Here is a 24,899-nt window from a genome sequence, read left to right as displayed (position 1 = left end):
CATGTACACATACAGTTAATACTGTAAATATTGCCATTATACTTACAGGTCCCCCCGATGCGTCCTGCAGACTCTGTCTCCCGCCGCTTTTCCTTCCGATCATCGCTGCACCCTCCCGGTAACCAGCACTGATGATAGGACCTTCCAAGACGTCGTCATAGCATGTGACAAGTCACGTGTCTGTTATCTCATTGGCTACAGACTAGTCACATGGCTAGACGTCATGCTAGGTCCTGTTAGTGCATCTTTCCGGTAGGCGGTGCTCGTTTGAGCTTCTCCGTGTACTGGCGAGATGCTTGGGCACATGCTTGGCTCCCCGTTCCTGCATGTCGGCGCTCTTTACAGAGTCAGCCCACATGCAGGGACTGGATGCCAAAGCCGGTGAATAGCGGCCCTGGGAATCAGGTGCTCAGAGATCACCGTTGCTATAGTAACCTGCCTGTCAGATTACTATTGCAACGGTGGCAGTGGTGATGTCACCGCTTACAACCCGCAGCCTCTGCTCACTCACTGAGGGATTAGACTGCACGGGAGCAGCAACGTCTTCCTCCCAGGCAGTGCTGTCTGATGTAGCAGAGCTGCATGGGTTGAAGAAGAAAGAGACAGAAAATCAGGATCGTGGAGGGGTGAGAGGAAGTAATAAACATGGCGTCTCTAAGTGTGTCTGTGTATTTATTTCTATTAAAGTATTTTTTCTCTCTGTGGTGTCTTTTTTTTAACCCTTTATTGGAGATTCTTAATGGCCGGGTCAAACTTGCCTGACATTAAGAATCCCTGGCTTAATACTAGCTAGTAAAACAAAGCTAGTATTAACCCTTTATTATCCATAAAGCCACCCGGCATCAGGGCTGCTGGAAGAGTTGGATACAGTGCCAGATGATGGTGTTTCTATGAAAGCACCATTTTCTGGGGCGGCTTTGGACTGCAATTTGCACAGAGGGGCCCAAAAAGCTTGGGTCAACCTGTGCGGATTCCAATCCCCAGCTGCCTAGTTGTACCTGGCTGGACACAAAAATGGGGCGACTGTATGCAGGAGTTTTTTGCCCCCCAAAAAATGACATGGGTTTCGCCATATTTTTATATGCTAGCCAGGTACAGCAGGCAGCTACGGGCTGCCCCCAACTCCCAGCTGCCTATTTGTACCCGGCTGGAAACCAAAAATATAGGGAAGCCCTTTTTTTTATTATTTCACAAATTTCATGAAATAATTAAAAAAAAAAATTATGTGGGTTTCGCCCAATTTTTGTGTCCAGCCAGGTACAACTAGGCAGCTGGGGATTGAAATCCGTAGCGCAAGGTGCCCAAGCTTTCTGGGCACCCCTGCTGCGAATTGCAGTCCGCAGCCGCCCCAGAAAATGGTGCTTTCATGGAAGCGCCATCTTCTGGCACTGTATCCAACTCTTCCAGCTGCCCTGGTGACGGGTGGCTCGCTGGGTAATAATGGGTTAGGGCTAGCTGTATATTATCAACTGGCCCTAAGCCCGAAATTCATGGTGTCACGCCAATATTAGACATGGCCACCATGAATTTCTAGTACAGATAAAAAAAACACAACACACAGAAAAATATTTTTATTAGAAATAAAACACAACACAATTAGTGATTCCATCTTTATTGAAACAAAGAACCCCCCTCCTCAGTAATCCGGGGTCAAGGGTCCCGCGCCGTCCAATCCGGATCCAATATCATCTGATCGGTTTTCTGAAAGGCTAAGTGATCAGAGGATATGTCAGCTTCAAGGGCCTGAATCACATGACACAGCAGCTGATTGTATAAACGGCTTTTATACAATCAGCTGATGCATCAGTGCAAAAAACCCCCCAAAAACTACACACTTCTGTGCAGACTCCTGTCCGACAGCATCAGCTGATAGTTTAGCCGGCCAGGCAGTAAAAAGTCGGCCTCACCGCTCGACTTATAATGTCAGCTGATTCCGTCAGGTGACCGCATCAGCTGATCATCACCAGGTCTGAGAGAGAGAGAAAGAGAGAGAGGAGAGAGAGGAGAGAGAAAGAGAGAGAGAAGAGAGAGAGAAGAGAGGAAGAAAGAGAGAGAGGAGAGAGACAGCAGAGATGAGAGAGAGAAGAGAGAGAGAAGAGAGAGAGGAGAAAGAGGAGAGAGAAGAGAGATGAGAGAGAGAAGAGAGAGAAGAGAGAGAGAAGAGAGATGAGAGAGAGGAGAGAGAGGAGAGAGCAATGCAGCCTCATTCCGTAAACTGGTCCGATTTTAGAGGTGTGTTCCGCGGCTCACAGCTGATGTGCGGCTCCTCCCCTAAGTGCATAATTAAATTAAATTATAATTATAAATAAATAATTATAATTTAAAATTATAAATAAATTAAATTAAATTCTTTACCGGGACTCGAACTCATGAACTAATTCTCCTTAAGCAGCAGATCTACCCATGGAGCCACTGCCTGTAATGAAAATCATAGGAAGATTTGGTAATCTTGACCTCTGCATTGCAGTAGAGAAACCAGAAGTAGATTATTCAGCTACAAAGATGAGAGAGAGAGATGAGAGAGAGAGATGAGTGAGAGAGAGAGGAGAGAGAAGAGAGAGAAGAGATAGAGAAAGGAGAGAGAGAGAGAGGAGAGAGAGGAGAGAGAGAGAGGAGAGAGAGAGTAGTTAAAGAGGAGAGAGAGAAGAGAGAGATAGGAGAGAAAGGAGAGAGAGATAGGAGAGAGAAATAAGAGAGAGAGAAGAGAGAGAAGAGAGAGAAGAGAGAGAAGAGAGAGAGAAGAGAGAAAGGAGAGAGAAGAGAGAGGAGAGAGAAGAGAGAGAGAAGAGAGAGAACAGAGAGAGGAGCGAGAGAGAAGAGGAGAAGAGAGAGAGAGCACGCGAGAGAGACACGCAGGCACTACCTGAGTGAAGTCTCCTGTGACAGCGCGGGTCATTTCAGTTGCTGCGTGGAGCTGACACAGAGCGCTCGTGTTCTACGGCGCTCCCTGTCAGCTTCATGTAGCAGAGCTGAAAGCGTTGCGTGGATTACTTCGGACCTGGATGTCTGTTTGGGGATTAATAAAGTGGTAAAAGAGGGAGTTTTTTTGTCTTTTATTCCAAATAAAGGATTTTTCGCTGTGTGTGTTTATTTACTTTCACTTACAGGTTAATCATGGAAGGTATCTCGGGGAGACGCCTGCCATGATTAACCTAACCTTATTACCCCGATTGCCACCGTACCAGGGCAATTTGGGATGAGCCAGGTAGAGTCCCGGGACTGTCGCATTTATTAGATGCGGCAATTCTGGGCGGCTACTGGCTGATATTGTTAGGGTGGTGGGCTCCCCATAATGTGGCACTCCCCTTCCTGACAATACCAGCCTCCAGCCATGTGGCTTTATCTTGGCTGGTATCAAAATTGGGGGGGACCGCAGGTTTTTTTTTTTTTTTTAAATCATTTATTTATTTATTTTACTGCACGATATAGAACCGCCCGCCGGCGGCTGTGATTGGTTGCAGTGAGACAGCTGTCACTCAGCGTGGGGGCGTGTCTGACTGCAACCAATCATGGGCGCCAGTGGGCGGGGAAAGCAGGGAATACCAGATTGAATAATGAGCGGCAGCCATTTTCAAAAGAGGAAAAGCCGCCGGAGCTTTGTAATAGCCGTGCAGTACCGCGCCAGTGATCGGTGAGTAGGAAAGAGAGAGGGATTGTGCTGGGGATGCAGGACGCATGCTAATACACAATGTGTGCACATAGCCTTACTGTGAAAAGCCACGCTTTTGGTGATCGAACCATTATCGAACGGTAACTCGAATGGGTCGAACATGAAGCAAATCGTTCGAGTTGGTCGAACGACTCGAACACCGCCCAAAACCAATCGAATTTGAAATTGGCAAACGGTTCGATTCGAACATCGCTCATCTCTATTAGGGACAGATGCTTCAGAACACTTAATATCATGCCAATGGGTATTCAAAGCTCAGCAACATCAATCTATTGTGGGCTGAATTACTATTTTGGCAGCACTTAGGTTCTGTTCACATCATGTGATGTTCATGGCTCTTGTTTATAGTATATACCAGGATGTATACATTAAATGGAAGCCATACACAAATACCATATAGTAGAAATCGTCAACAATAGTGTACTTTTAATGCATTTTGATCTTTTTAACTGGAATAGCATAGGATTGTACACTATGTCATAGCTTTTAAACTATAGTGTACTGATATATGCCAGTCAGGCAAGGTGAAAAGGCCATTCTTTGATTTTCATTAGGCTCCTTTAACCCAATTGACTAGAGTTGTTCCCAATTTACAGGATCCAGTCCATTGACCATGTCAGTAATCTGTCGCCACTGGACAGGAGCCCTGAGAAATGCCTCTTACCTCCTGGCTCTTCTTAGCCAGCCTGGCACATGCATGATGATGTATGAGGCCAGCTAATCAAAAGAAGTGCTGCAGATGCTGGGAGGTAGTAGATGATTCCCAGCCTCATGTTCTGCAGCCACAGATTACTAACGTGGTCAATGGACCAGATCTTGTTAATCGAGCCATGATTTAAATAAGGAGGACAAAGATAGTGAATAAGGACCTGCCAGAAATAGTATTTCAAGGTCTATAATCAAGCTAAGAAGTAACAATAAATCTTACCTGTCTCAGAATGAAAGCCACCACATCTGTAGATTCCCAGTAACTGGCATGGAAAAGGTGTGGTAGTGCTACAGTTGGAAAGGCTGTGAGTACATCCGGACAGTATAAGGCGTAATCAATACGCTTTGTTCCCCACCAATTAGCTGTAACTGTGTAAGCAAAATACTAATTCAGACTGTATAACTCTATATTCTATTACACATTTCAAGACGGTAAAGAGTTGTCTGAGATCAGAAAAGAATGCAAATCGTGCCTGATATTGCAGTCCTGCTCCATTCACTTGTAGTACCAGACACAGATGATAGACATGAGTATAAGACTGCATTCACACATACTGTATGTGTTAAATGCTCGAGTGCTGCCTGATTTTTTACAGACCAATTTGGTTACATAGATCTATTCAGATATCATTTAAAATGGCGGATTCGAAAATGACATCCATGGTACTCAGAACATGTCCCATTCTGATCCGATTTTTGAGGCTGAGAATAGGACATATTTAAATGAGTCTGTGTGCTCTCATAAAAAATTGGGCAGCACATCGATTCTTCACATGGATGTGTAAATGCAGTGTAAAACCGGGCTAACAGTGGCGTATCGCATAGTATATAATATGCTAATGACACTCGACTCAAACTTTGCTGCGAGCGTGAGCCGAGTGTCATCTACTGTGATCTTCTTCTCTCACATGGGAGATTACAGGTGCGGAGAAGATGGAGAGATTAATTTCTCCATCTTCTCCATTGTCTGTCTCTTCGTATTTCAGACTGCACTCGGATAAAGTCCGAAGTTTCACCCACTTATATGGGAGTGTGCGATCCGAGATATGCCACCAATAGCAGCATGCAGTGGTTTTTTTTCATACTTCCATTATTGAGAGTTTTTTGCAGTGTCTGTTACTGGAAATAATCACCACTGTAATCCTTTCAGATTCTTCAAGCCAATGGTTCCCAATGAAAGTGCCTTCAACTCTTTCAATATTCTGGTCTATCAAAAGCCTTGTTAAAATGTCATCTGACATTTCTAGTTTCAGCAGATTTAGAAAAAAATGTGTTACATTTCCAAAGACATGTCTGAATACAATAAAACCTTTTTTCCTTGTATGAATGATTTAGTGGCAATGCCTGGAGAATTCTCTGTGTAGCTGGTGGTAAACTATCATCACATGTATGAAATATGCAGTACAGGCGTTGTATCATCAAGATGTGGTAAAGAATAGTTAAAACATAATTTTACAAGCTAACAGGGTAAACATTCTCCTACTTCACCAGCATCTAACACAACTTTTACGCGCAAAGTAATAACGTGATATTAAACGGGAAGTTCAAGTCAACGCACCATCATCAGTAGGGTGAACATACACAAGGGTCTGAGTTGTCATCTGTCGCTCTTCTGTTCAGTATCTAAGCCAGTGGACTGCTTCAGTGTGTGGTAAAAAAAGGTTGAGGGCAACTCATAAGTAGATGTTTGGCACCATTTGGAGGAGTGAGCGATAAAACACATGACATGCTAGATCAGGGGTCTCAACGGGAATTTGGGAGTGATTTGTGACCAATAGTTGGAGACAAGATACAAATCCATGTGAACAGCTGCAGTAAGAGGTCTGGTGAAGTGAGTACTGACCTTGTGGTGGAAGATGCTTTGGAGGTCTTCCTAATTGAGACCTGATGAGTGAATCATGAGGTGGATAATGAGCTAGTAATTGACTGGTGGTGTATGGATGATGGATTTGCACCCAGCAATTAGGTGAATCTGGAAGAGGTCTTCTGATGAAGTGAGTACTGACACTGCGGCAGGAGGTTCTTTGGCTGTCTTCCTTATTGAGGCCTGATGAGTGAATCATGAGGTGGACAATGAGCTAACATTTGACTGGTGATGTGTGGACGATGGATTAGCACCCAGCAATTTGGTTAGTCTGTAAGTGCATTGCCAACTTATGGGTAATGGCCTAAATGTAATATTAGAGTCAGTGGTAAATTGTTCAGCTTTCCCGGACGTTTTGGAAGGAAAACCAGTGCAGTTGAGGTTGGTGAGCTAAGAAACCTGGGGAAAATGTAGTTGGGTTTATCAAGTACATTTGAGAAAATCCTTCTGGGATGGGAAGACTATAGTGAAGGTCTGGTTGCCCTATGGGCTTTAGACATCTTAAGGTACAGTAATTGACTTTATTGGACTGGAGGGAGTGGGCAGAAAGTAAATGGCCTAGTAAAGCTCTTGAGACAGTCATGGACTAATTTGTAGGGAGCGCACTGTCAGTGTGCCTTGTAAGAGAATTACCCAGTGTGTAGAAACCAGCACTGCAATGTCACTTGTGGAATGAATGCTGGTCGATTAAAGCTGAGTATTCATCTTACAAGGTGCACTGACAGTGTGCTTTACTCTGTTGCCAGCTTGTTACTACTAATCTGATGAAAGAGTGTGCTGTCATTATTATGACATTCTGTGCATATTGCTCAGTGACTAGCCCAGCCCAAGAATTGAGGATCACTGATGTTGCTTAGTTTCAGGGAGGGAGCAGAGGCAGTGACAGTGACCAGCGTCGGACTAGCTACAAGAGGAAACTCCAGTAATGCCAGGCCTGGATTCAGGTACCTGCATTGCACTCTGGAGCACTCACCTGAGCTCCGGAGTGCAGCCTAGACTGTACCGCGAGCGCCGAGTGATTGATTCCCTGGCGCTTGCGGTTCAGTTCATGTCAGCTGCAAATAGGCCGGGGTGATCTCCGGTGCTCTCACTTGAACTCCGGAGATCACACCGGGGAATCAATCACTCGGCACTCGCGGTACAGTCTAGGCTGCCCGCCGGAGCTCAGGTGAGAGCTCCGGAGTGCAATGCAGATACCTGAATTCAGGCCTGGCATTACTGGAGTTTCCTCCGGTAGCCAGTCCGATGCTGACAGTGACTATAGCCTCTATCCCCCTGATGACGCTTCATTTTAGTATCCCAGAATGCACTGGGATTTTTAAACAAAGTGTCACTAAAACGGAAGAAAGAAAGAAAAAAAAGCAGTTAAATAGTGCAGTTAGGGAAGGATAGGGAATTTTTAATTAATGTTTCGTAAATGAGAAAATAGTTTAGATTATGGCATCAAATAGATAGGGATTTAGAATGAAAATTACTTTGAATACACCCAAAATTAAAACTCTAATGTTTGATTATTCCTAAACAATGCATGTGATTCACTGAACTATATAAGTTTTTGTAAGTTTTTACTTGTATTTGGAAGGACGTTATACACAAAAAGCACTGGTTATGATTTCTATGCAGTTCCCAAGGGGTTTATCCTGTCTTTAAAAATTGATTGGTTATCTTAAGGACAGGCCATTAATATTAGATCATCTAACTATTGCCCTATATCCCCTCCCTCATCAGCTGTTTAAAGAGGCTGTGGTGCACATAATCTATTCTGTACTTTCTACAGTGGTGACGTGATGGATTACATTGCTGTATATCTTAGAAAAAGAACAATTAAAATAAAGCTGGTACGCTCGCCACAGCCTCTTTAAACAGCTATTTGGAGGTGGTGTTGTAACCACACCTGCACTAGGGATAAGAGATCAATTTTAAAAGACTAAATAACCCGTCATGTTAAAATCATAGAAAACTTTCTATTTAACATTCAATAAAACTGTACTTAAGTTACTAATGACGAGGTACAAATTTTTCTTCCCTGTGAGACACAAATGTAAGGCTGACTTACTGTTAGCCATTTTTGCAGATGGCAAGCTTTCTGAAGAACTTGACATTTCACTGCTCATGCTCACAAGGCTAGACCGCCGGGCTTTACCCTGTGTAGGGGTCGATAAGTTGGAGCAATCTCGAGCCTCTGGTGAAGAGTTGTTGTTGGTAGTAGTCTCTACAAAAGCTGCACTACAAGCCTGAATAGCATCCACTGGAGAAAAATATACAGAATATTAATATTGTTTTTGTGAACAAAAATCTTGTGATTCAAATAATATGTAAATGATTTTCTGAGTCAATAAAATTATAGTACTTTTAAAATGAATAAGTTAGGCATATCCTATACAGGGTGCCAGTCATTTTAAATTCATCTGTAAAGTGACAGCCTGCAGCAGGAGCCTCCCAACATTTCCTATCTGCAATTGAAAATAATAAAGGCGATGAGAACTAATGTTAACCTTTTGTACTCTGTAAGATTGCTTGTAAACTTTGTAGAAAATCCTGCAGATTGAGAGTCTGGGTACCTTTATCCCTCATTTACTATTATCGTTAAAAGGAACCAATCAGCAGGATTTTTATATATAAAGTAAAGCCAATGCTATACAGGCGCTAGGATGGTGAATCTAAGCATAGCTTTTCTTCTGAGATTGGATGTTTTTTTTTAGAAATATGTACAAGTAAAGTTGCAGCAATGCACTGCTATTTGATTGACAGGTGCAACAGGAAGGGGATATGTGGGTCGGGTCTTGTTATCTATTCCTGCCCCTGTCTGCCTGCCTGCCTGGCCTTCCTCCCTCTGTCGCTGTCATAGATGTTATTTCCAGAGCAGGCAGACAGACAGGGGCGGGAATAGATAGCAAGACCCGACTCACATATTCCCTTCCTGTTCCACCTGTCAATAAAATAGCTGTGCATTGCTGGAACTTTACTTGCACATATTTCTGAAATAAAACATTCAATCTCAGAACACAAGTCATGCTTACATTCAGCATCCTAGCGCCAGTATAGCACTGGCTTTACTTTATATATGAAAATCCTGCTGGTTGGTTCCCTTTAATTTTCAAGATTATTATTTCCTATTATACAAACTAAAGTCAATTTAATATGGTTGTTCATTTACGGCAGGGGTGGGGAACCTCCGGCCCGCGGGCCGTATACGGCCCGTGACGACTTTTTATGTGGCCCCCGGGCACATTCCCGGGGACCATTGTGCTTTGGTGGCAGCCGCGCTTTTCCCGGCTGCCGGCCCTTTAAATCCCACTGCCTGATGCCCTGTGGGTAGATGCTAGAATGTACGGGCTCTCTCCAGATCCTGACTTCCAGGACCTGACTGCAGCCCATACATTCTAGGCTTATCCCCAGCCTGTGTGCTCTGGTGGGCGGGTAAGCAGCACGCTGCGATAAAGTCACACAGAAGAGCTGCAGCAGGTTTACCAGCCTCCCGAAACTGTGCTGTGTGTGTGTGACTCTCCCTCCCCCTCACTGCGAGTACTCAACCCATCGCTGCCCCCCCCGCTCAGTGCTGTGTACCCCCTCGTACTGTGTGTACCCCCCAATGCTGTATGTACCCCCCAATGCTGTGTGTACCCCCTCGTGCTGTGTACCCCCTCGTGCTGTATGTACCCCCCAATGCTGTGTGTACCCCCTTGTGCTGTATGTACCCCCTAGTGCAGTGTGTACCCCCTAGTACAGTGAGTACCCCCTAGTACAGTGAGTACCCCCTAATGCTGTGTGTACCCCTTAATGCTGTGTGTACCCCTTAATGCTGTGTGTACCCCCTCGTGCTGTGTACCCCCTCGTGCTGTGTACCCCCTCGTGCTGTGTACCCCCTAGTGCTGTGTACCCCCTCGTGCTGTGTGTACCCCCTCGTGCTGTGTGTACCCCCTCATGCTGTGTGTACCCCCTCATGCTGTGTACCTCCTAGTACAGTGTGTACCCCCCAGTGCTGTATGTACCCCCCAATGCTGTGTGTACCCCCTCGTGCTGTATGTACCCCCCTATGCTGTGTGTACCCCCTAGTGCTATGTACCCCCTAGTGCAGTGTGTACCCCCTAGTGCAGTGAGTACCCCCTAGTACAGTGAGTACCCCCTAATGCTGTGTGTACCCCCTAATGCTGTGAGTACCCCTTAATGCTGTGTGTACCCCCTCGTGCTGTGTACCCCCTAGTGCTGTGTACCCCCTCGTGCTGTGTGTACCCCCTCGTGCTGTGTGTACCCCCTCGTGCTGTGTGTACCCCCTCATGCTGTGTACCTCCTAGTACAGTGTGTACCCCCCAGTGCTGTGTACCCCCAGGTGCTGTGTGTACCCCCTAGTGCTGTGTGTACCCCCTAATGCTGTGTACACCCCAGTGCTGTGTACCCCCTCAGCGCGGTGTAACCCCTCACTGCTGTCCGTGCCCCCCCTAGTGCTGTCTGTACCCCTTGGGTGATGTCTATGCCCCCCCACCAGTGCTGTCCGCACCACCTAATGCTGTCCATGCTACCACCAGTGCTGTCCATGCCACGGTGAGTTCTGCCTGTGCCCCCCTTATGCTATCCATGCTCCCCAGTGCTGTGTGCCACCCCTCAGTGCTCTTAACTCGCTACTGCTGTCTGTACCCTCCCACTGCTTTCTATGCTCCCCAGTCCGTGCTCTCCTATTGATGTCTATGTTCCCCCAGACCTGTCTGTCTCCCTAATGCTGCCACCCAGTGCAGTCCGTGCTGCCACCCAGTGCAGTCCGTGCTGCCACCCAGTGCAGTGCGTGCTGCCACCCAGTGCAGTCCGTGCTGCCACCCAGTGCAGTGCGTGCTGCCACCCAGTGCTGTGCGTGTCCCCAGTCATGTCTGTGCCACCGCCAGGGCTGTCCATGCCCCCTACTGATGTATATGCCCCAGCCCCTCCTGTGATGTATATGCCCCAGCCCCTCCTGTGATGTATATGCCCTAGCCCCTCCTGTGATGTATATGCCCCAGCCCCTCCTGTGATGTATATGCCCCAGCCCCTCCTGTGATGTATATGCCCCAGCCCCTCCTGTGATGTATATGCCCCAGCCCCTTCTGTGATGTATATGCCTCAGCCCCTCCTGTGATGTATATGCCCCAGCCCCTCCTGTGATGTATATGCCCCAGCCCCTCCTGTGATGTATATGCCCCAGCCCCTCCTGTGATGTATATGCCCCAGCCCCTCCTGTGATGTATATGCCCCAGCCCCTCCTGTGATGTATATGCCCCAGGCCCTCCTGTGATGTGTACTCCCAGTGTCTCCTGTAATTTATGCGCCCTGGCCCCTCCTGTGATGTGTATGCCCCCAGCATCTCCAGACAGAGACAAACCTGGAAAAGCAGCTGTGAGAAACAAGATGATCAATATCACCGAACATTACAATCGCACCAAAGAGAAGCAGCTCCGGCCACCACAATAGGGGTGAGTTAATTAATCGTTTGACCAAATATAGCAGGGTTATTTTTCAGGTTGATAATGTTGTGCGGCCCCCAAAGGTTAGTAGGAAATTCCAAATGGCCCCCGGCAGTAAAAAGGTTCCCCACCCCTGATTTACGGTAAATGAAAGCTTAGCCTATTATAATGTAAATACTCTGTACATATAATTCTGAACATATTAAGACCTTCAGCTGCATAATGTAGAAGCATGTCATCAAGATTTAAACCTTCATGACTTAAAGAGTAAACTGTCATTTTAATTTTTATTGTATAAATCAATAGTACACATGGAAATAGGAACGCTTTAATATAATTTGTCAGAGAAATCTGCTTCTTTCTCCTCCTGGACTGATCATTTAGCTCAATTCATGGGTAAAATTTGTATTCATTGAAGACAGATTATTACATTACTGAGATGGGAGATGACAGTTGGTGCTTTTACAATTCTATGGAGGAGGAGGAGCTAAAAGCCGACACCGACATTCTGCTGAAGGTTCTCCTGAAACAACAGTTTCTCAGTAATGTGAACTGAGTACAGAGTTTACAAAGTGAAAGATTACTCCAAGAGGAGCAAGAAGCAGATTTCTGTGCTAAAATATAGTATATATATATATATATATATATATATAAAAAATGGGACAGAACTAAAGAACATAAAATGAAAGCATCAGATATACTGGGGAAAATAAGTATTTCATACACTGCCGATATTGAAAGTTTTCCCAGCTACAGATAATGAAGATGTCTGTATTTTCAGTCATAGGTACACTTCAACTGTGACATACAAAATAAAAAAAAAATCCAGAAAATGAAATTGTATGGTTTTTAAATAATTAATTTGCATTTTATATGATTAAATATATATTTGATACAATAGATAAACAGAACTTAATATGTGTTATAGAAACCTTTCTTTGCAATTACAGAGGTCAGATGTTTTCTGTTGTTTTGGACCAAGTTTGCACACACTGCAGCAGGGATTTTGGCCCACTCCTCCATACAGATCTTCTCCAGATCTTTTAGGTTTCGGGGCTGTCGCTGGGCAACATTGAGTTTCAGCTCCCTTCAAAGATTTTCTATTGGGTTCAGGTCTGGAGACTGGCTAGGCCACTCCAGGACCTTGAAATTCTTTCTACGGAGTCACTCCTTAGTTTCCCTTGCTGTGTGTTTCGGGTCATTGTAATGCTGGAAGACCCAGCCATGACCCATCTTCAATGCTCTTACTGAGGGAAGGAGGTTGTTGGCCAAAATTTTACTATACATGACCCGATCCATTCTCCTTTCAATACAGAGCTGTTGAAGTGGTGGCTGAGGTACTGTGGCGCCCCTGACCTGGTCAGGCGCCACTGAGCACTGCACCCATGCTGGGGGCAGTACAACACAGGTAATCTAGAAGGCTGACCGAGGTGTGATTACACAGGCGCATAGTAATCAGGTCTCCCACATCTACCTTTGATCGGGACCCCTTGGGAATCCAGGAGGGGGCGTGGCCTCCATGTCCACTCAAGGGGTGTGGTAGAGAGTCTGGTTGCTAAGTTGCATAGGCAGGCACAGTGGGGAGATGAAGTAGTGAGGAGTCAGTCAGTGGAGCTCAGAGAGAGCAGACGTGCAGGACCCACTAGTCAGACAACGCACGTGCAGTGGCTACCGACGGGGGAGATCGGTCACCTGGTAGTGCCGCCCGATATCCACCCAAGGCTAGAAAGAGCAGAGGGGTGGCTGAGTATGGGGACTGCCAGGGAGGTACCAGGCCCGTAAGAATTACAGGTCCCAGTGCAGAGATTCATTCAGTTTTCCCTGCCAAACCTGCCGGAGGGGGCATTTCAGACCCTCACCATAACACCAGAGTCCGCAACCACGTAGCAAAGAGAGGACTCATAGCTCACAGGAGGCAAGCAGCCGGAGTGACCTGGTCCAGGCTACAAGCAAACGGGCCAGAACGAGGGGAGAATAGGCAGCAGCAACTTCCCTGGGCGACCCCAGCAGGACTACAAGTTGGGGGTCACCCCAAAAATGCCAGGGCTAGGAGGGCGAGTCGGTAGTCACCCTCAGAAGTCAGCTTGACGGCGTGCCTGGTTTCCTCTGGGTCATCCCAGCTACGCTCGAGTACTCACCCTGCCATCAATTGTGAGTAAAAACCCTGAAAGACTGTCTGGACTGTGCCTGAGTCATTCTGCTACTTGTGGTTCAACACACACTCCAACCAGACCCTGGGGCCTGCCTCACTCTCGGGAGGCCACGACACCGAGCTGTACACAACACCAGCCCCAGGCGTCCCCTAACCTGCAGCGGTGGTCCCCTGACCGCAATACGCAATACCGAGAGTGGTGTCACGAAAATCCAAAGAAGATAACTTACCTGTGACCAGACCATCCCATGGGGAGTCCCTGAAGGTAATGCTACACAACACCTCTGGGGATTCACATCTGGCGTCACGAACAGGATAAGGACTAGACCTGTTAAGGCAGGTGACCATGTGCCTTGGCGGTCCGCTTAAAACGTTTGAAGCGCCGCCATATTGCCACCATGAAAAGTGCGCCAAAGAACAACAGAAGCCCGTGCTAGAAGTAGCCGCCCACTAAGAGGTGTGGCTACCCAGAGAACCCCTGCAGTGTCCTGACCTTGCAAGAGGGGATGAGAGGTGGATCTGTCCCTGGACGGCGAGAAGCTATCAGTCTGCAGAAGAAAACAAAACTGAGCAGAGGCAGAGAGAGCTGCAAGAGGTGAAAAGCTGTGCAGAGGCGACGCTGAGAACAGAGAAAATGGCATCTGAATACAAGGATCCAGAGCCAGGCTCCGCTGCCTGGTGGGACTGGGAGCTTGCCCAGTTCTGCGAACGGCTGGAGGCCAGGATCTTACAGCAGCTCAAGGAAGGACGCACGGAGCTCCGGGAGATGGCTACAGTGGTGTGGGCTTATGAGAAGCGGACCGCACGACGAACTCCACACCGGGCGGCGACGACTCAGACCCCGATGATGCTGCCGATGGGTGAGTCCTGTGTTGACCCTGCCCACTCGAGTGCACCGACCCTACCAGCGCTGCCATATCTAGAGCCTGCTGCGATGCCCGCGGCACGCCACGCTGCCATGCCCGCTGAGACCCCTGCTGCGGCCCCAGAGGCGACGCCCATGCGGATCCCTGCTGAGAGGCCCGCGGTTCCAGTAGCGATGCCCTGCCCGGCCTGCCAAGACCAGGCCGCAAGGCCATCTATTCCGGCCTGCAAGGCCAGAGCAGACACCGATCCCCAGTCCAAGGAACCGGGTTCCACGTCCCCGCCAGAAGGAGAAGACCCGGAGTTTCTCAAGTTTAAGGCAGATCTGGAGGCGCGGTTCCCCAAGGAAATGGTGTGGACTGCTATCTGCTCCCCAGGCGCTCAACCCAGAGTGTCCTCAGTGACTCCCACGGCTGAAGGCCCGCCACCCTGGCCTACTGATGAAAGCCTGTCCCCAGCGCTGCTGTCCAAGGAATGTTCAGAAGAACTAAGGGGGAGGGGAGGCCTGAAGGCTGAAGCAGCAATCCCAGAACAGCCGGAGGAGGACGCAGCACCCTGTGAAGCTGAAGGGGGCCTGGAGCCGGAAATGTTGCCATACTCCCACTGGGATGAGGAGAGCCCGATACCCTCTGAAGATGAACCTCTGGCCATCACCATATCGCGTGTGTACGTAATCTTGGAGCCTGCAGTCACCAAGAGCCCCACAACCAGAGGACAGCGCCCACGCGAAACAGGCCACCACACAGCAGTTCCCAGATAGGAAGGACGAAGTAACAGCCAGAGACTTTCAGGATAAGCAGTCCCTAAGGAAAGCTAAATCCCAGGTGAGAGATCCTCTTTGCCGTGGAGTTGTGGAGGAGTTCAGTTTGAAAAGTGGATACGGCTTCATAGTCGCACCAGGTGTCAAAGAAGGCATATTTGTTAGTCGGCGAGATGTTAGATCACACCTGCCCTGAGGACACCCTGGTAGAGACTTACATATGGGAGACCTGGTCGAGTTCACAAAGCACCAAGGTGAATGCGGCTGGTATGCACTGGACGTGGTGCCATGCCCCAGGAATCCTACCAGCAATCCTACTGTTTCAATCCAACTTCCAAAGTCAACAGAGAAAAGAACAGACAAAGAATCAATTGACGACACTACTACAGATGACGACGGCAGAGAGACAGGATTTGTCATGTGCCACAGCCCTACAGGCCAAAGCCCTGGTACAGAAGAATCCATGTAAAGTAAAGTAAGAAGCAGTGTTACCCGTTTGAAAAGGTTGCAACGTTTCAAGTTCAAGTAATGTGCCCACATGAACTTATGTGAGAACCCTTTTTAAGCACACTTAGCACCAGTTTTTGTGCAGTTTTACAAGGACCATTAGGCTATGAACTGGCTATAGCCACAAACTCTCGCAGTGTTAATAGTTACCCCAGAGGTACAACCACCACCAGAGCCAGCCTGTTTAGGGGCCTGGCTCGCCTGTGACCAGGGAGCACGCCTGTTTATTGGGCTTGGCTCTCCACCACAAAGAGGGTACCCTGTCTGCATCGACTGTGGGAGCCGCCTCTACATCCTGCCAGAAGAGGCCGAAGGCGCGGCTCCACAAGACATGGTATACCCTGTAAACCACCAGACCACGAAAGCCGCCTCTACATCCTGCCAGAAGTGTCTGAAGGCGCGGCTCGATGGGAGAGGAAGATTGGAGGAAAGGTCTTGGGAAACGGATGGCCCAGACCTGGTTACCAAAAGGACCGGTGACCTGGCTCCTGAGAGGGTTTTGGGTGGGTAGCGGACTTGTGCGTGGAGGGTGGTGATGTATGGTACCGGGCATGTTTTATAATGTTTTAAATGCTTTTACCGTTTTATGCATTTTAAAATGTTTGTCTTGCAGCCCGAGGACGTGCTGGTGATAACTAAGGGGGAATGTGGCGCCCCTGACCTGGTCAGGCGCCACTGAGTACTGCACTTATGCTGGGGGCAGTACAACACAGGTAATCCAGAAGGCTGACTGAGATGTGATTACACAGGCGCATAGTAATCAGGTCTCCCACATCTACCTTTGATAGGGACCCCTGGGGAATCCAGGAGGGGGCGTGGCCTCCATGTCCACTCAAGGGGTGTGGTAGAGAGTCTGGTTGCTAAGTTGCGTAGGCAGGCACAGTGGGGAGAGGAAGTAGTGAGGAGTCAGTCAGTGGAGCTCAAAGAGAGCAGACGTGCAGGACCCACTAGTCAGACAACGCGCGTGCAGTGGCTACCGACGGGGAAGATCGGTCACCTGGTAGTGCCGCCCGATATCCACCCAAGGCTAGAAAGAGCAGAGGGGTGGCTGAGTATGGGGACTGCCAGGGAGGTACCAGGCCCGTAAGAATTACAGGTCCCAGTGCAGAGATTCATTCAGTTTTCTCTGCCAAACCTGCCGGAGGGGGCATTTCAGACCCTCACCATAACACCAGAGTCCGCAGCCACGTAGCAAAGAGAGGACTCATAGCTCACAGGAGGCAAGCAGCCGGAGTGACCTGGTCCAGGCTACAAGCAAACGGGCCAGAACGAGGGGAGAATAGGCAGCAGCAACTTCCCTGGGCGACCCCAGCAGGACTACAAGTTGGGGGTCACCCCAAAAATGCCAGGGCTAGGAGGGCGAGTCGGTAGTCACCCTCATAAGTCAGCTTGACGGAGTGCCTGTTTTCCTTAGGTTCATCCCAGCTACGCCCGGGTACTCACCCTGCCATCAATTCTGAGTAAAAACCCTGAAAGACTGTCTGGAGTGTGCCTGAGTCATTCTGCTACTTGTGGTTCCACACACACTCCAACCGGACCCTGGGGCCTGCCTCACTCTCTGGAGGCCTCGACACCCAGCTGCACACAGCACCAGCCCCAGGCGTCCTCTAACCTGCAGCGGCGGTCCCCTGATCGCAATACCGAGAGTGGCGTCACGAAAATCCAAAGAAGATAACTTACCTGTGACCAGACCATCCCACGTGGAGTACCTAAAGGTAATGCTACACAATACCTCTGGGGCTTCACAGTACCACCGCTGTGCAGAGTTTAATTACAGTACACAAGACAAGGTAGTAAAAACAAAGGTACAGCTTTATTTCCAGGACGGAGATACGCGTTTTTGCAAGTGAACAGGATTTAAGTAGTCTGGTAACAGTCAAGTGTAACACACTGCAGATTATATCTATAGTTTACCCCAGTTATTACAAATATCAATTAAGCAGTACAACCAGACAAGCACAAAAGATTCACAACTGTACTGTACTAACAGCCTAGCCGTCCCCGCTACTTGGGCCACGTCGTTACCGAGCTCTGGCTACGAGGCCTATGCTACGCTCTATTAAGTGCGCACACTGGTAAAGACTCACGTTACAGTCGAGAGGGAACAAGTCCACTCCCGGGAGTTTGGTGCTGCGTTGCTCATCAGTGCACACTTCTCCTTGCAGGGCAGGGAGTAACATCTAGGAGTGCCTCAGTCTGGTACTTGCTCGATGGTGAGCAGGGCTCTCTCCTGGTCCATCTCGCAGTTTCTCTCACAGCCAGCATTGTACCTCTTCTCAAACTATTTGGGCAGAACACAGGCAGCGTCTCCTCTCGCTCACACTCTTAGGCGACTCGTCTTCACCTGTTCCCGCACAAAACTCTTCTCCCCAACTTTATCTCCTTCCCGCACTTTTTGGGGCCAGGTTAGCCCGAGTTCGCAATTCAGACAGGAAGTGCTGGCTGAGCCGGCTAATCCATAAGACTCAGAAAATGGGAGCACTGCCTCTCAAAGTCATTGCACTCTTAACCCCTTCACAACCAGCTGATTTTGCGCTTTCCTTTTTTTTTCTTCCCGGAAATGTAATATTTTTATTTTTCAGACAATATGGTCATGTGAGGGTTCATTTTTTTGCGGAAGAAGCTGTACTTTTAAATGAAACCATGAGTTTCACCATATAGTGTACTGGAAAATGGCAAAAAAAATCCAAATCCTGAAATTACAAAAAAAGTGCGGTAGCACAATAGTTTTTGAAATACTTTATTGACTATGTTCACTATATGGTAAAACTGTTGTGTCAGTGTGATGCCTCAGGTCGGTGCGAGTTCGTAGACACCAAACATGAATAGCTTTACTTTTACTTACTAAGAGGTTAAAAAAAATCTGAAGTTTGTCCGAAAAAAGTGGCATACATTTTACGCCATATTCTGTGACCCATAGCGTTCTCACATTTCGGGATCTATGGCTCAGTAATGGCTTATTTGTTGCGTCTCTAGCTGACGTTTTTAATGGTACCAATTTTGCGTTGATGCTATGTTTTGATCGCCTGTTATTGCATTTAGAGCAAAATTTGTGGCGACCAAAAAACGTAATTTTGGAGTTTGGAATTTTTTTGCTGCTACGTTTTTTACCAATCAGATTAATTGATTTTATATTTTGATACATTGGGAATTTCTAAACGCAGTGATACCAAATGTGTGTATATTTTTTTAACCCTTTAATTTTCAATGGGGTGAAAGGGGGGTGATTTGAACTTTTAGGTTTTTTATTTTTTTTTTAATTTCTTAAAACTTTTTTTAAGCTTTTTTTATTTAACTAGGTACCTTAGAGGGCTATATGGATCAGCTGTCTGATCGTTCTTCCATTTCTGATGATCACAGCTGCACAGCTGTGATTATTCAAGAGATATATAGAAGGGGTTAAAGCCGCGCATCAGCCACATATGAAACTGTAGAAGCGTTGATGAAGGATATCCTTCATCAACGCTTCTACAGTTTCATATGTGGCTGATGCGCGGCTTTAACCCCTTCTATATATCTCTTGAATGTTCTTCCACGTGGGGCTGCAGCAGACGCCAGGATCTCATGCGTATTAGTAGTTGTGACTTTCACAACTATACTAGGTGAGTGTATATTCTCCATATATACCACACTGTCCTTTTGGTGTTACACTATTAGCGCTTCTTATTTTTAGATGCACAGCTGTGATTAGCAGATATGCTCATTTCCTGTCTCACCCAGCTCTCGGCCGGGTGAAACAGTAAGTGAGTCATGTGAGCTACTGGAGTCATTACATGACCCTGTGCTACCATGATAACCACTGGAAGTAACATGATCACGTCACGTGACTTCCGGTATTGGGCGGTAAGTAAACGTTTACCGCGATCACGATTATAATGGCGCTGTCACTTATTGACAGCGCCATTTAAGGGGTTAACCAGCAGCTTAGATGTGCACCGATCTTCCTCTGCTGACAGCGTAATTTTACCGCCTGCGGTCGTTAAGGGGTTAATCGTTTCATAGGGGTGATACCCCTACACTGTCGTCCTGTTCCTTTTGCAGAGAAGCACCCCCAAATTATGATGTTTTTACCTCCATACTTCACGGTTGGGATGGTGTTCTTGAGGTTGTACTCATCCTTCTACTTTCTCCAAACACGGTGAGTGGAGTTGATACCAAAAAGTTCTACTTTGGTCTCATGAGCACATGACTTTCTCCCATGCCTACTCTGAATAACAGGTCTGTGACAGCTAGAATTCTTGTTGGTTGGTAGGTGATCAAACACTTAATTTGCATTTCATTGCATGAAATATTTAAAACTCATACAATGTGATTTTCTGGATTTTTGATGTGATAGGGAAAACCAGAGCAGAATGTGCTGACATTTTCGCTCACTAGCGTTAACAACAGTAAATTCATTATGATCTATTAGCCAGAGTCACGGATAAGCTGACACTTTATGTAATGTTATGCACACAATGGAATTTCAATTTATATTCATTTATTCATGTCCATTTTCAAAATTCCCAAACTGAAAAAAAAAGAAAGTTCCTTTCATCACATAGAGCTTCTTCTTCTTCATATCTGTGCCTTCCTAGGCACCTTCCTAAGCCCGCAGCTATTTTGTGCTCTACTTCTGAGCGGTAGGAGGGCAGACGCAAATTGGAACAGCTGTTTGCAAACTGGATCTCACTGCACCTCTCTTGGGAGCCATGATTCACAAGCAGAGCATTAATGCTATCAATAATTTACTCTACAACATAGAAACATCTGTACTGAGTGCAGCTAATTTACTCTTCCTATGGACGGATTGTATATGTGAATGCTTTCGATAAATAGCCTCATGAATAAAACTAGAGGAGGCAAAAACTAGAAGAGTCAGCATTTACAACCTTTCCACTTCAGGCTTAAATTTGAAAGCTATTCTGATTATATGGCACTGACATGTCTTCCCTTAATATTTGAGGCCTAAATTAAATGCTTCTTAAAGGGAATCTATCAGCAGGTTTTTGCTACCTCATTTGTGAGCAGCATGATGTAGGCAAAGAGATCCTGAATCCAACGATGTATCACTTGGATTAAAGGGTGCAGCCATTCTGACACCATCAGAATTTTTAGATTTAGTCATGTAGCTGTCCCGCCGCTGTCTCACTATAGAGATTGTACATTGACAGTGAGCTGTCCATCAGCAGTTTGCTGGACTGGTATGCATGTGACATTGTAGTCCGAGCAATTGTAAGTGCTGCCTTAGCACCCACGGGACAGGGGGTTAAATATACTCGTCGCCGGGCCGGTGATGTCGGGTCTGGGGATGTCACGGGTGGCCCTACCCGGCTTCGTGGCCCCGAGGTGTACAATAAACAGGAGATGAAAGGGGAATGATAATGGAGGGTTGGATGGTGGATGTTTGTCTCGTGACGCAACCTGCGGCACACGGCCAGGGAATAGCCGCCACTGCTGTCGCTGTCCTCCGGGGCGGATGGTTTTAGCAGCTAAGATGTTTCTGCTCCCCACACATGGAGCGGGCCCCGGGGAGGATGATGAGGACTGTAGTGATGGTGGGCGCCGAAGCGTGGGGCGCCGGCAAGGACAGGTGGACACAGTCTCTGCAGGTTCACGGATTATTTACTCACAGTCCTGGTTTACTCGGGAGATGCCAGTCACCGCCGTGACGGGCCCCAGTCGATCCCGAGCAATTCGAGGTCACCGCCGGTGTTCCCACGGTGAGTCCTTTGTGGTCGGGGTCCCTCCAATCGCAGTGTATGCGGAATATGGAATGGGCTGCGGGTGTTTCCTGCACTCTCTGCAGACCCTGGAATCCCATGTAGCTGTAGAGAACCTGGACCGAGCAGCCTGCTCCAAGCCATGGGTCCTGCAGTGCTCCCAAAAGTGTGAAGGTAGAGAGAATGTGCCTGGACCGAAGTCCTGACTGTGCTCCTCACCCCAAGCTGTGCTCGGGGCTAACTGAACTATGTGTGAAGATGCTCCTTCCTTTTCCCCATGTAGTGCCCGCCCCCCAGGTGGTTGTCCTAGTGACCAGGGAAGTCCCATGCTTCGTGATGGCCACCTCCTATCTACCCCAGGCCATTCCCCCGGTGGGAAAGCACCTAACTGTGTTGTGTGTGTGAATGTGAGAAACACCAGCGATTAACCTCTCCTTACATTGGATGAGTACTACATCTTAAGGGAGATGCAGTACCCTGTGGCGACTGAAGCCTCAGTGGCGCAGCATTGCTGCTTAAACAAACAGCAAATAAATAACAGATCAGCTGTGACAAGACAGGCATCCCTGAATTTTCTGTGTTAACCCATGAAGCAAATTGGCTTGACCTTACATAGTAAAAACCTGTTGACATATTCCCTTAAATACTGCTGCTATGAAAAAAAAAAAAAAAAAAAGTCACAATACACAGGGCACACAGGGGTCATGATACAATGGAGGGCCCTGGAACTAGGGAGAGGGGAGTGGGTTCACTATCTGCACTCCCCTGCGGTTGTACCCTGAACTCCCTGATGTCCCTATATGGGTTCTTTCATCCCATCACCGACCACAGTCCTGAGCCCTCGCTTGCCCTAAACTCACCCTAACTAGTGAGCAAGCTGACTGAAACACTAGTCTCGCTTCTACAATACAGAAACACAAGGTTAGGAAAACCGACAGGGAAAATACTGTAGATATGAAAAGGAAAAACACTCTAAGCAGCTTCAATGCAGCTAGCACCACAGCTGTACACAACACAAAAAACGTTTTCCATAGCAGGCTCCTTCCAAAGTGTACCATATAGAAATGAGGATTCAGTTTCTATCACCAGCCTCAGCTGATAAGGCAAATGGTTTTAAATAGTGAAGTGGGAGTGATCATAAAGAGTTGCACCTGGTATTAAAAGGTGCATCCAGCAGCCAGGCAAGAAAGAGTACTTAACCCTTACAGCACTACTAGCAAGATGTCATTCAAGTATCAGCAGTAGCTCTGGAAGCAACAAGTCGCTGTGATCTTCTGATTCCAAGCTTACCCGAGGTCTTCCTGGGGTGGGACACACTCATGACAATTAGAAAAAAACAACCTCAATGCTCCCCTATCCTACCACCTTAGCACCCCATCTAGTCCTCCGGCCTTTCTCTCCTCTCCAGCTCTTCTGCCATCTTCACTCACACTGGGGCTGCCAGCACTGAGTAGACATAATGTAAGAGCCAAAAAGGACCAGACTGGGAACTGCAGTGCCAAAACATATGAGCAGTGGGTGTGTGTTTTTTGGCCGTCTACAGTTCAATAAAGTAGAAGCCAGTTCGCAGCCATTTTGATGAATTTGCAGAAAGCGCTTTGCCTTCAGATTCAGGAGAATGTGTATTTTTTAGATTATGAGCAGCGAATATAATTTGCCTCACACAGATTCTGTCATTTCTAGTTGTAATTGTTGATGAGTGTTTCCTTTTGATGCCCTGGTGGGTGAGGGAATGGCACCTGTTACATAGGAATACACTATCAGTAAATGATGCAGCAAGGAGAGACACTGCAGAAGTGAGATGACTCCATTACAAGTACTTGGTAGGACAACCAGCCAGTCCATCACTGAGAGCTGCACTTTTCGGGATGAAGGGAAGTTATCAGGAAAGAGTGGACAGGAGGCAAATGTAGCAATGATTGGCAATCAAATATACGGGGACTGCATGTCATTTTTTTCAATTATTTATTTATTTATAAACAAATAATTATAAAAAAAATGGCATGGGGTCCCCTTTCGTATGATAAACAACCAAGGTAAAGCATACAGCTGAGGACTGCAGCCAGCAGCTGTCTACTTTACCTGTGCTGGTTAACAAAAAAATGGGGAACCCTTTGCTGTTTTTTTAATTTATTTATTCACTATCCACATTTGTTTGTAGGGCAAGTGTCCTGCTCTTACACCCATTTTTCTTTCTTTTGCAGCCCAATAGACCTTACTTCAACCATTTTACAACACCAAAGTTCTGCTCCCCAGTGATTTACAGTGGGGAAAAAAAGTATTTAGTCAGCCACCAATTGTGCATGTTCTCCCACTTAAAAAGATTAGAGAGGCCTGTAATTGACATCATAGGTAGACCACAACTAAGAGAGACAAAATGAAAAAACAAATCCAGAATATCACCTTGTGTGATTTGGCAAGATATTTTTTTGCAAATTATGGTGGAAAATAAGTATTTAGTCATCTAAAAACATGCAAGATTTGTAGCTCTCACAGACCTGTAACTTCTTCTTTAAGAGGCTCCTCTGTCCTCCACTCATTACCTGTAGTAATGGCACCTGTTTGAACTTGTTATCAGTATAAAAGACACCTGTCCACAATCTCAAACAGTCACACTCCAAACTCCACTATGGTGAAGACCAAAGTGCTGTCAAAGGACACCAGAAACAAAATTGTAGCCCTGCACTAGGCTGGGAAGATGGGATCTGCAATAGGCAAGCAACTTGGTGTGATGAAATCAACTGTGGGAGCAATAATAAAAAAATGGAAGACATACAAGACCAATGATAATCTCCCTCAATCTGGGTTTCCACGCAAGATCTGTTTGGTCAAAATAATCACAAGAATGGTGAGCAAATGTCCCAGAACCACACAGGGGGATCTAGTGAATGACCTGCATAGAGCTGGGACCACAGTAACAAAGGCTTCTATCAGCAACACACTACGCCGCCAGGGACTTAGATCCTTCAGTGCCAGATGTGTTACCCTGCTTAAGCCAGTAAATGTCTGGGCCCCGCTGAAGTGTGCAAGAGAGCATTTGGATTATCCAGAAGAGTATTGGGAGACTGTCATATGGCCTGATGAAACCAAAGTAGAACTGTTTGGTATAAACACAACTCATCATGTTTGGAAGAGACAGAATGCTGAGTTGCATTCAAAGAACACTATACCCACTGTGAAGCATGGGGGTGGCAACATCATGCTTTGGGGCTGTTTCTCTGCAAAGGGACCAGGACAATT

At 47.0% G+C, this 24,899-nt stretch overlaps 1 protein-coding gene across 1 annotated transcript in view; it reads right to left on the bottom strand.

Moving 5' to 3' along the window:
• The window catches only part of PITPNM3 (PITPNM family member 3), a 729,687-nt gene that overhangs the window by 20,807 nt on the left and 683,981 nt on the right, over positions 1–24,899 (bottom strand). Inside the window, exons 11-12 of the mRNA XM_075333206.1 lie at positions 8,299–8,490; positions 4,599–4,747 (exon numbers count right to left, since the gene is read on the bottom strand). Of these exons, the coding sequence (XP_075189321.1) occupies positions 4,599–4,747; positions 8,299–8,490 (341 nt within the window). The remainder of the gene's footprint in view (positions 1–4,598; positions 4,748–8,298; positions 8,491–24,899) is intronic.

The sequence above is a fragment of the Anomaloglossus baeobatrachus genome, chromosome 2, assembly GCF_048569485.1.
Source record: "Anomaloglossus baeobatrachus isolate aAnoBae1 chromosome 2, aAnoBae1.hap1, whole genome shotgun sequence".
Lineage (NCBI taxonomy): Eukaryota > Metazoa > Chordata > Amphibia > Anura > Aromobatidae > Anomaloglossus > Anomaloglossus baeobatrachus.
The sequence above is the reverse complement of the archived record's forward strand: the minus strand, read 5'-3'. Positions and strand labels throughout refer to the sequence as shown.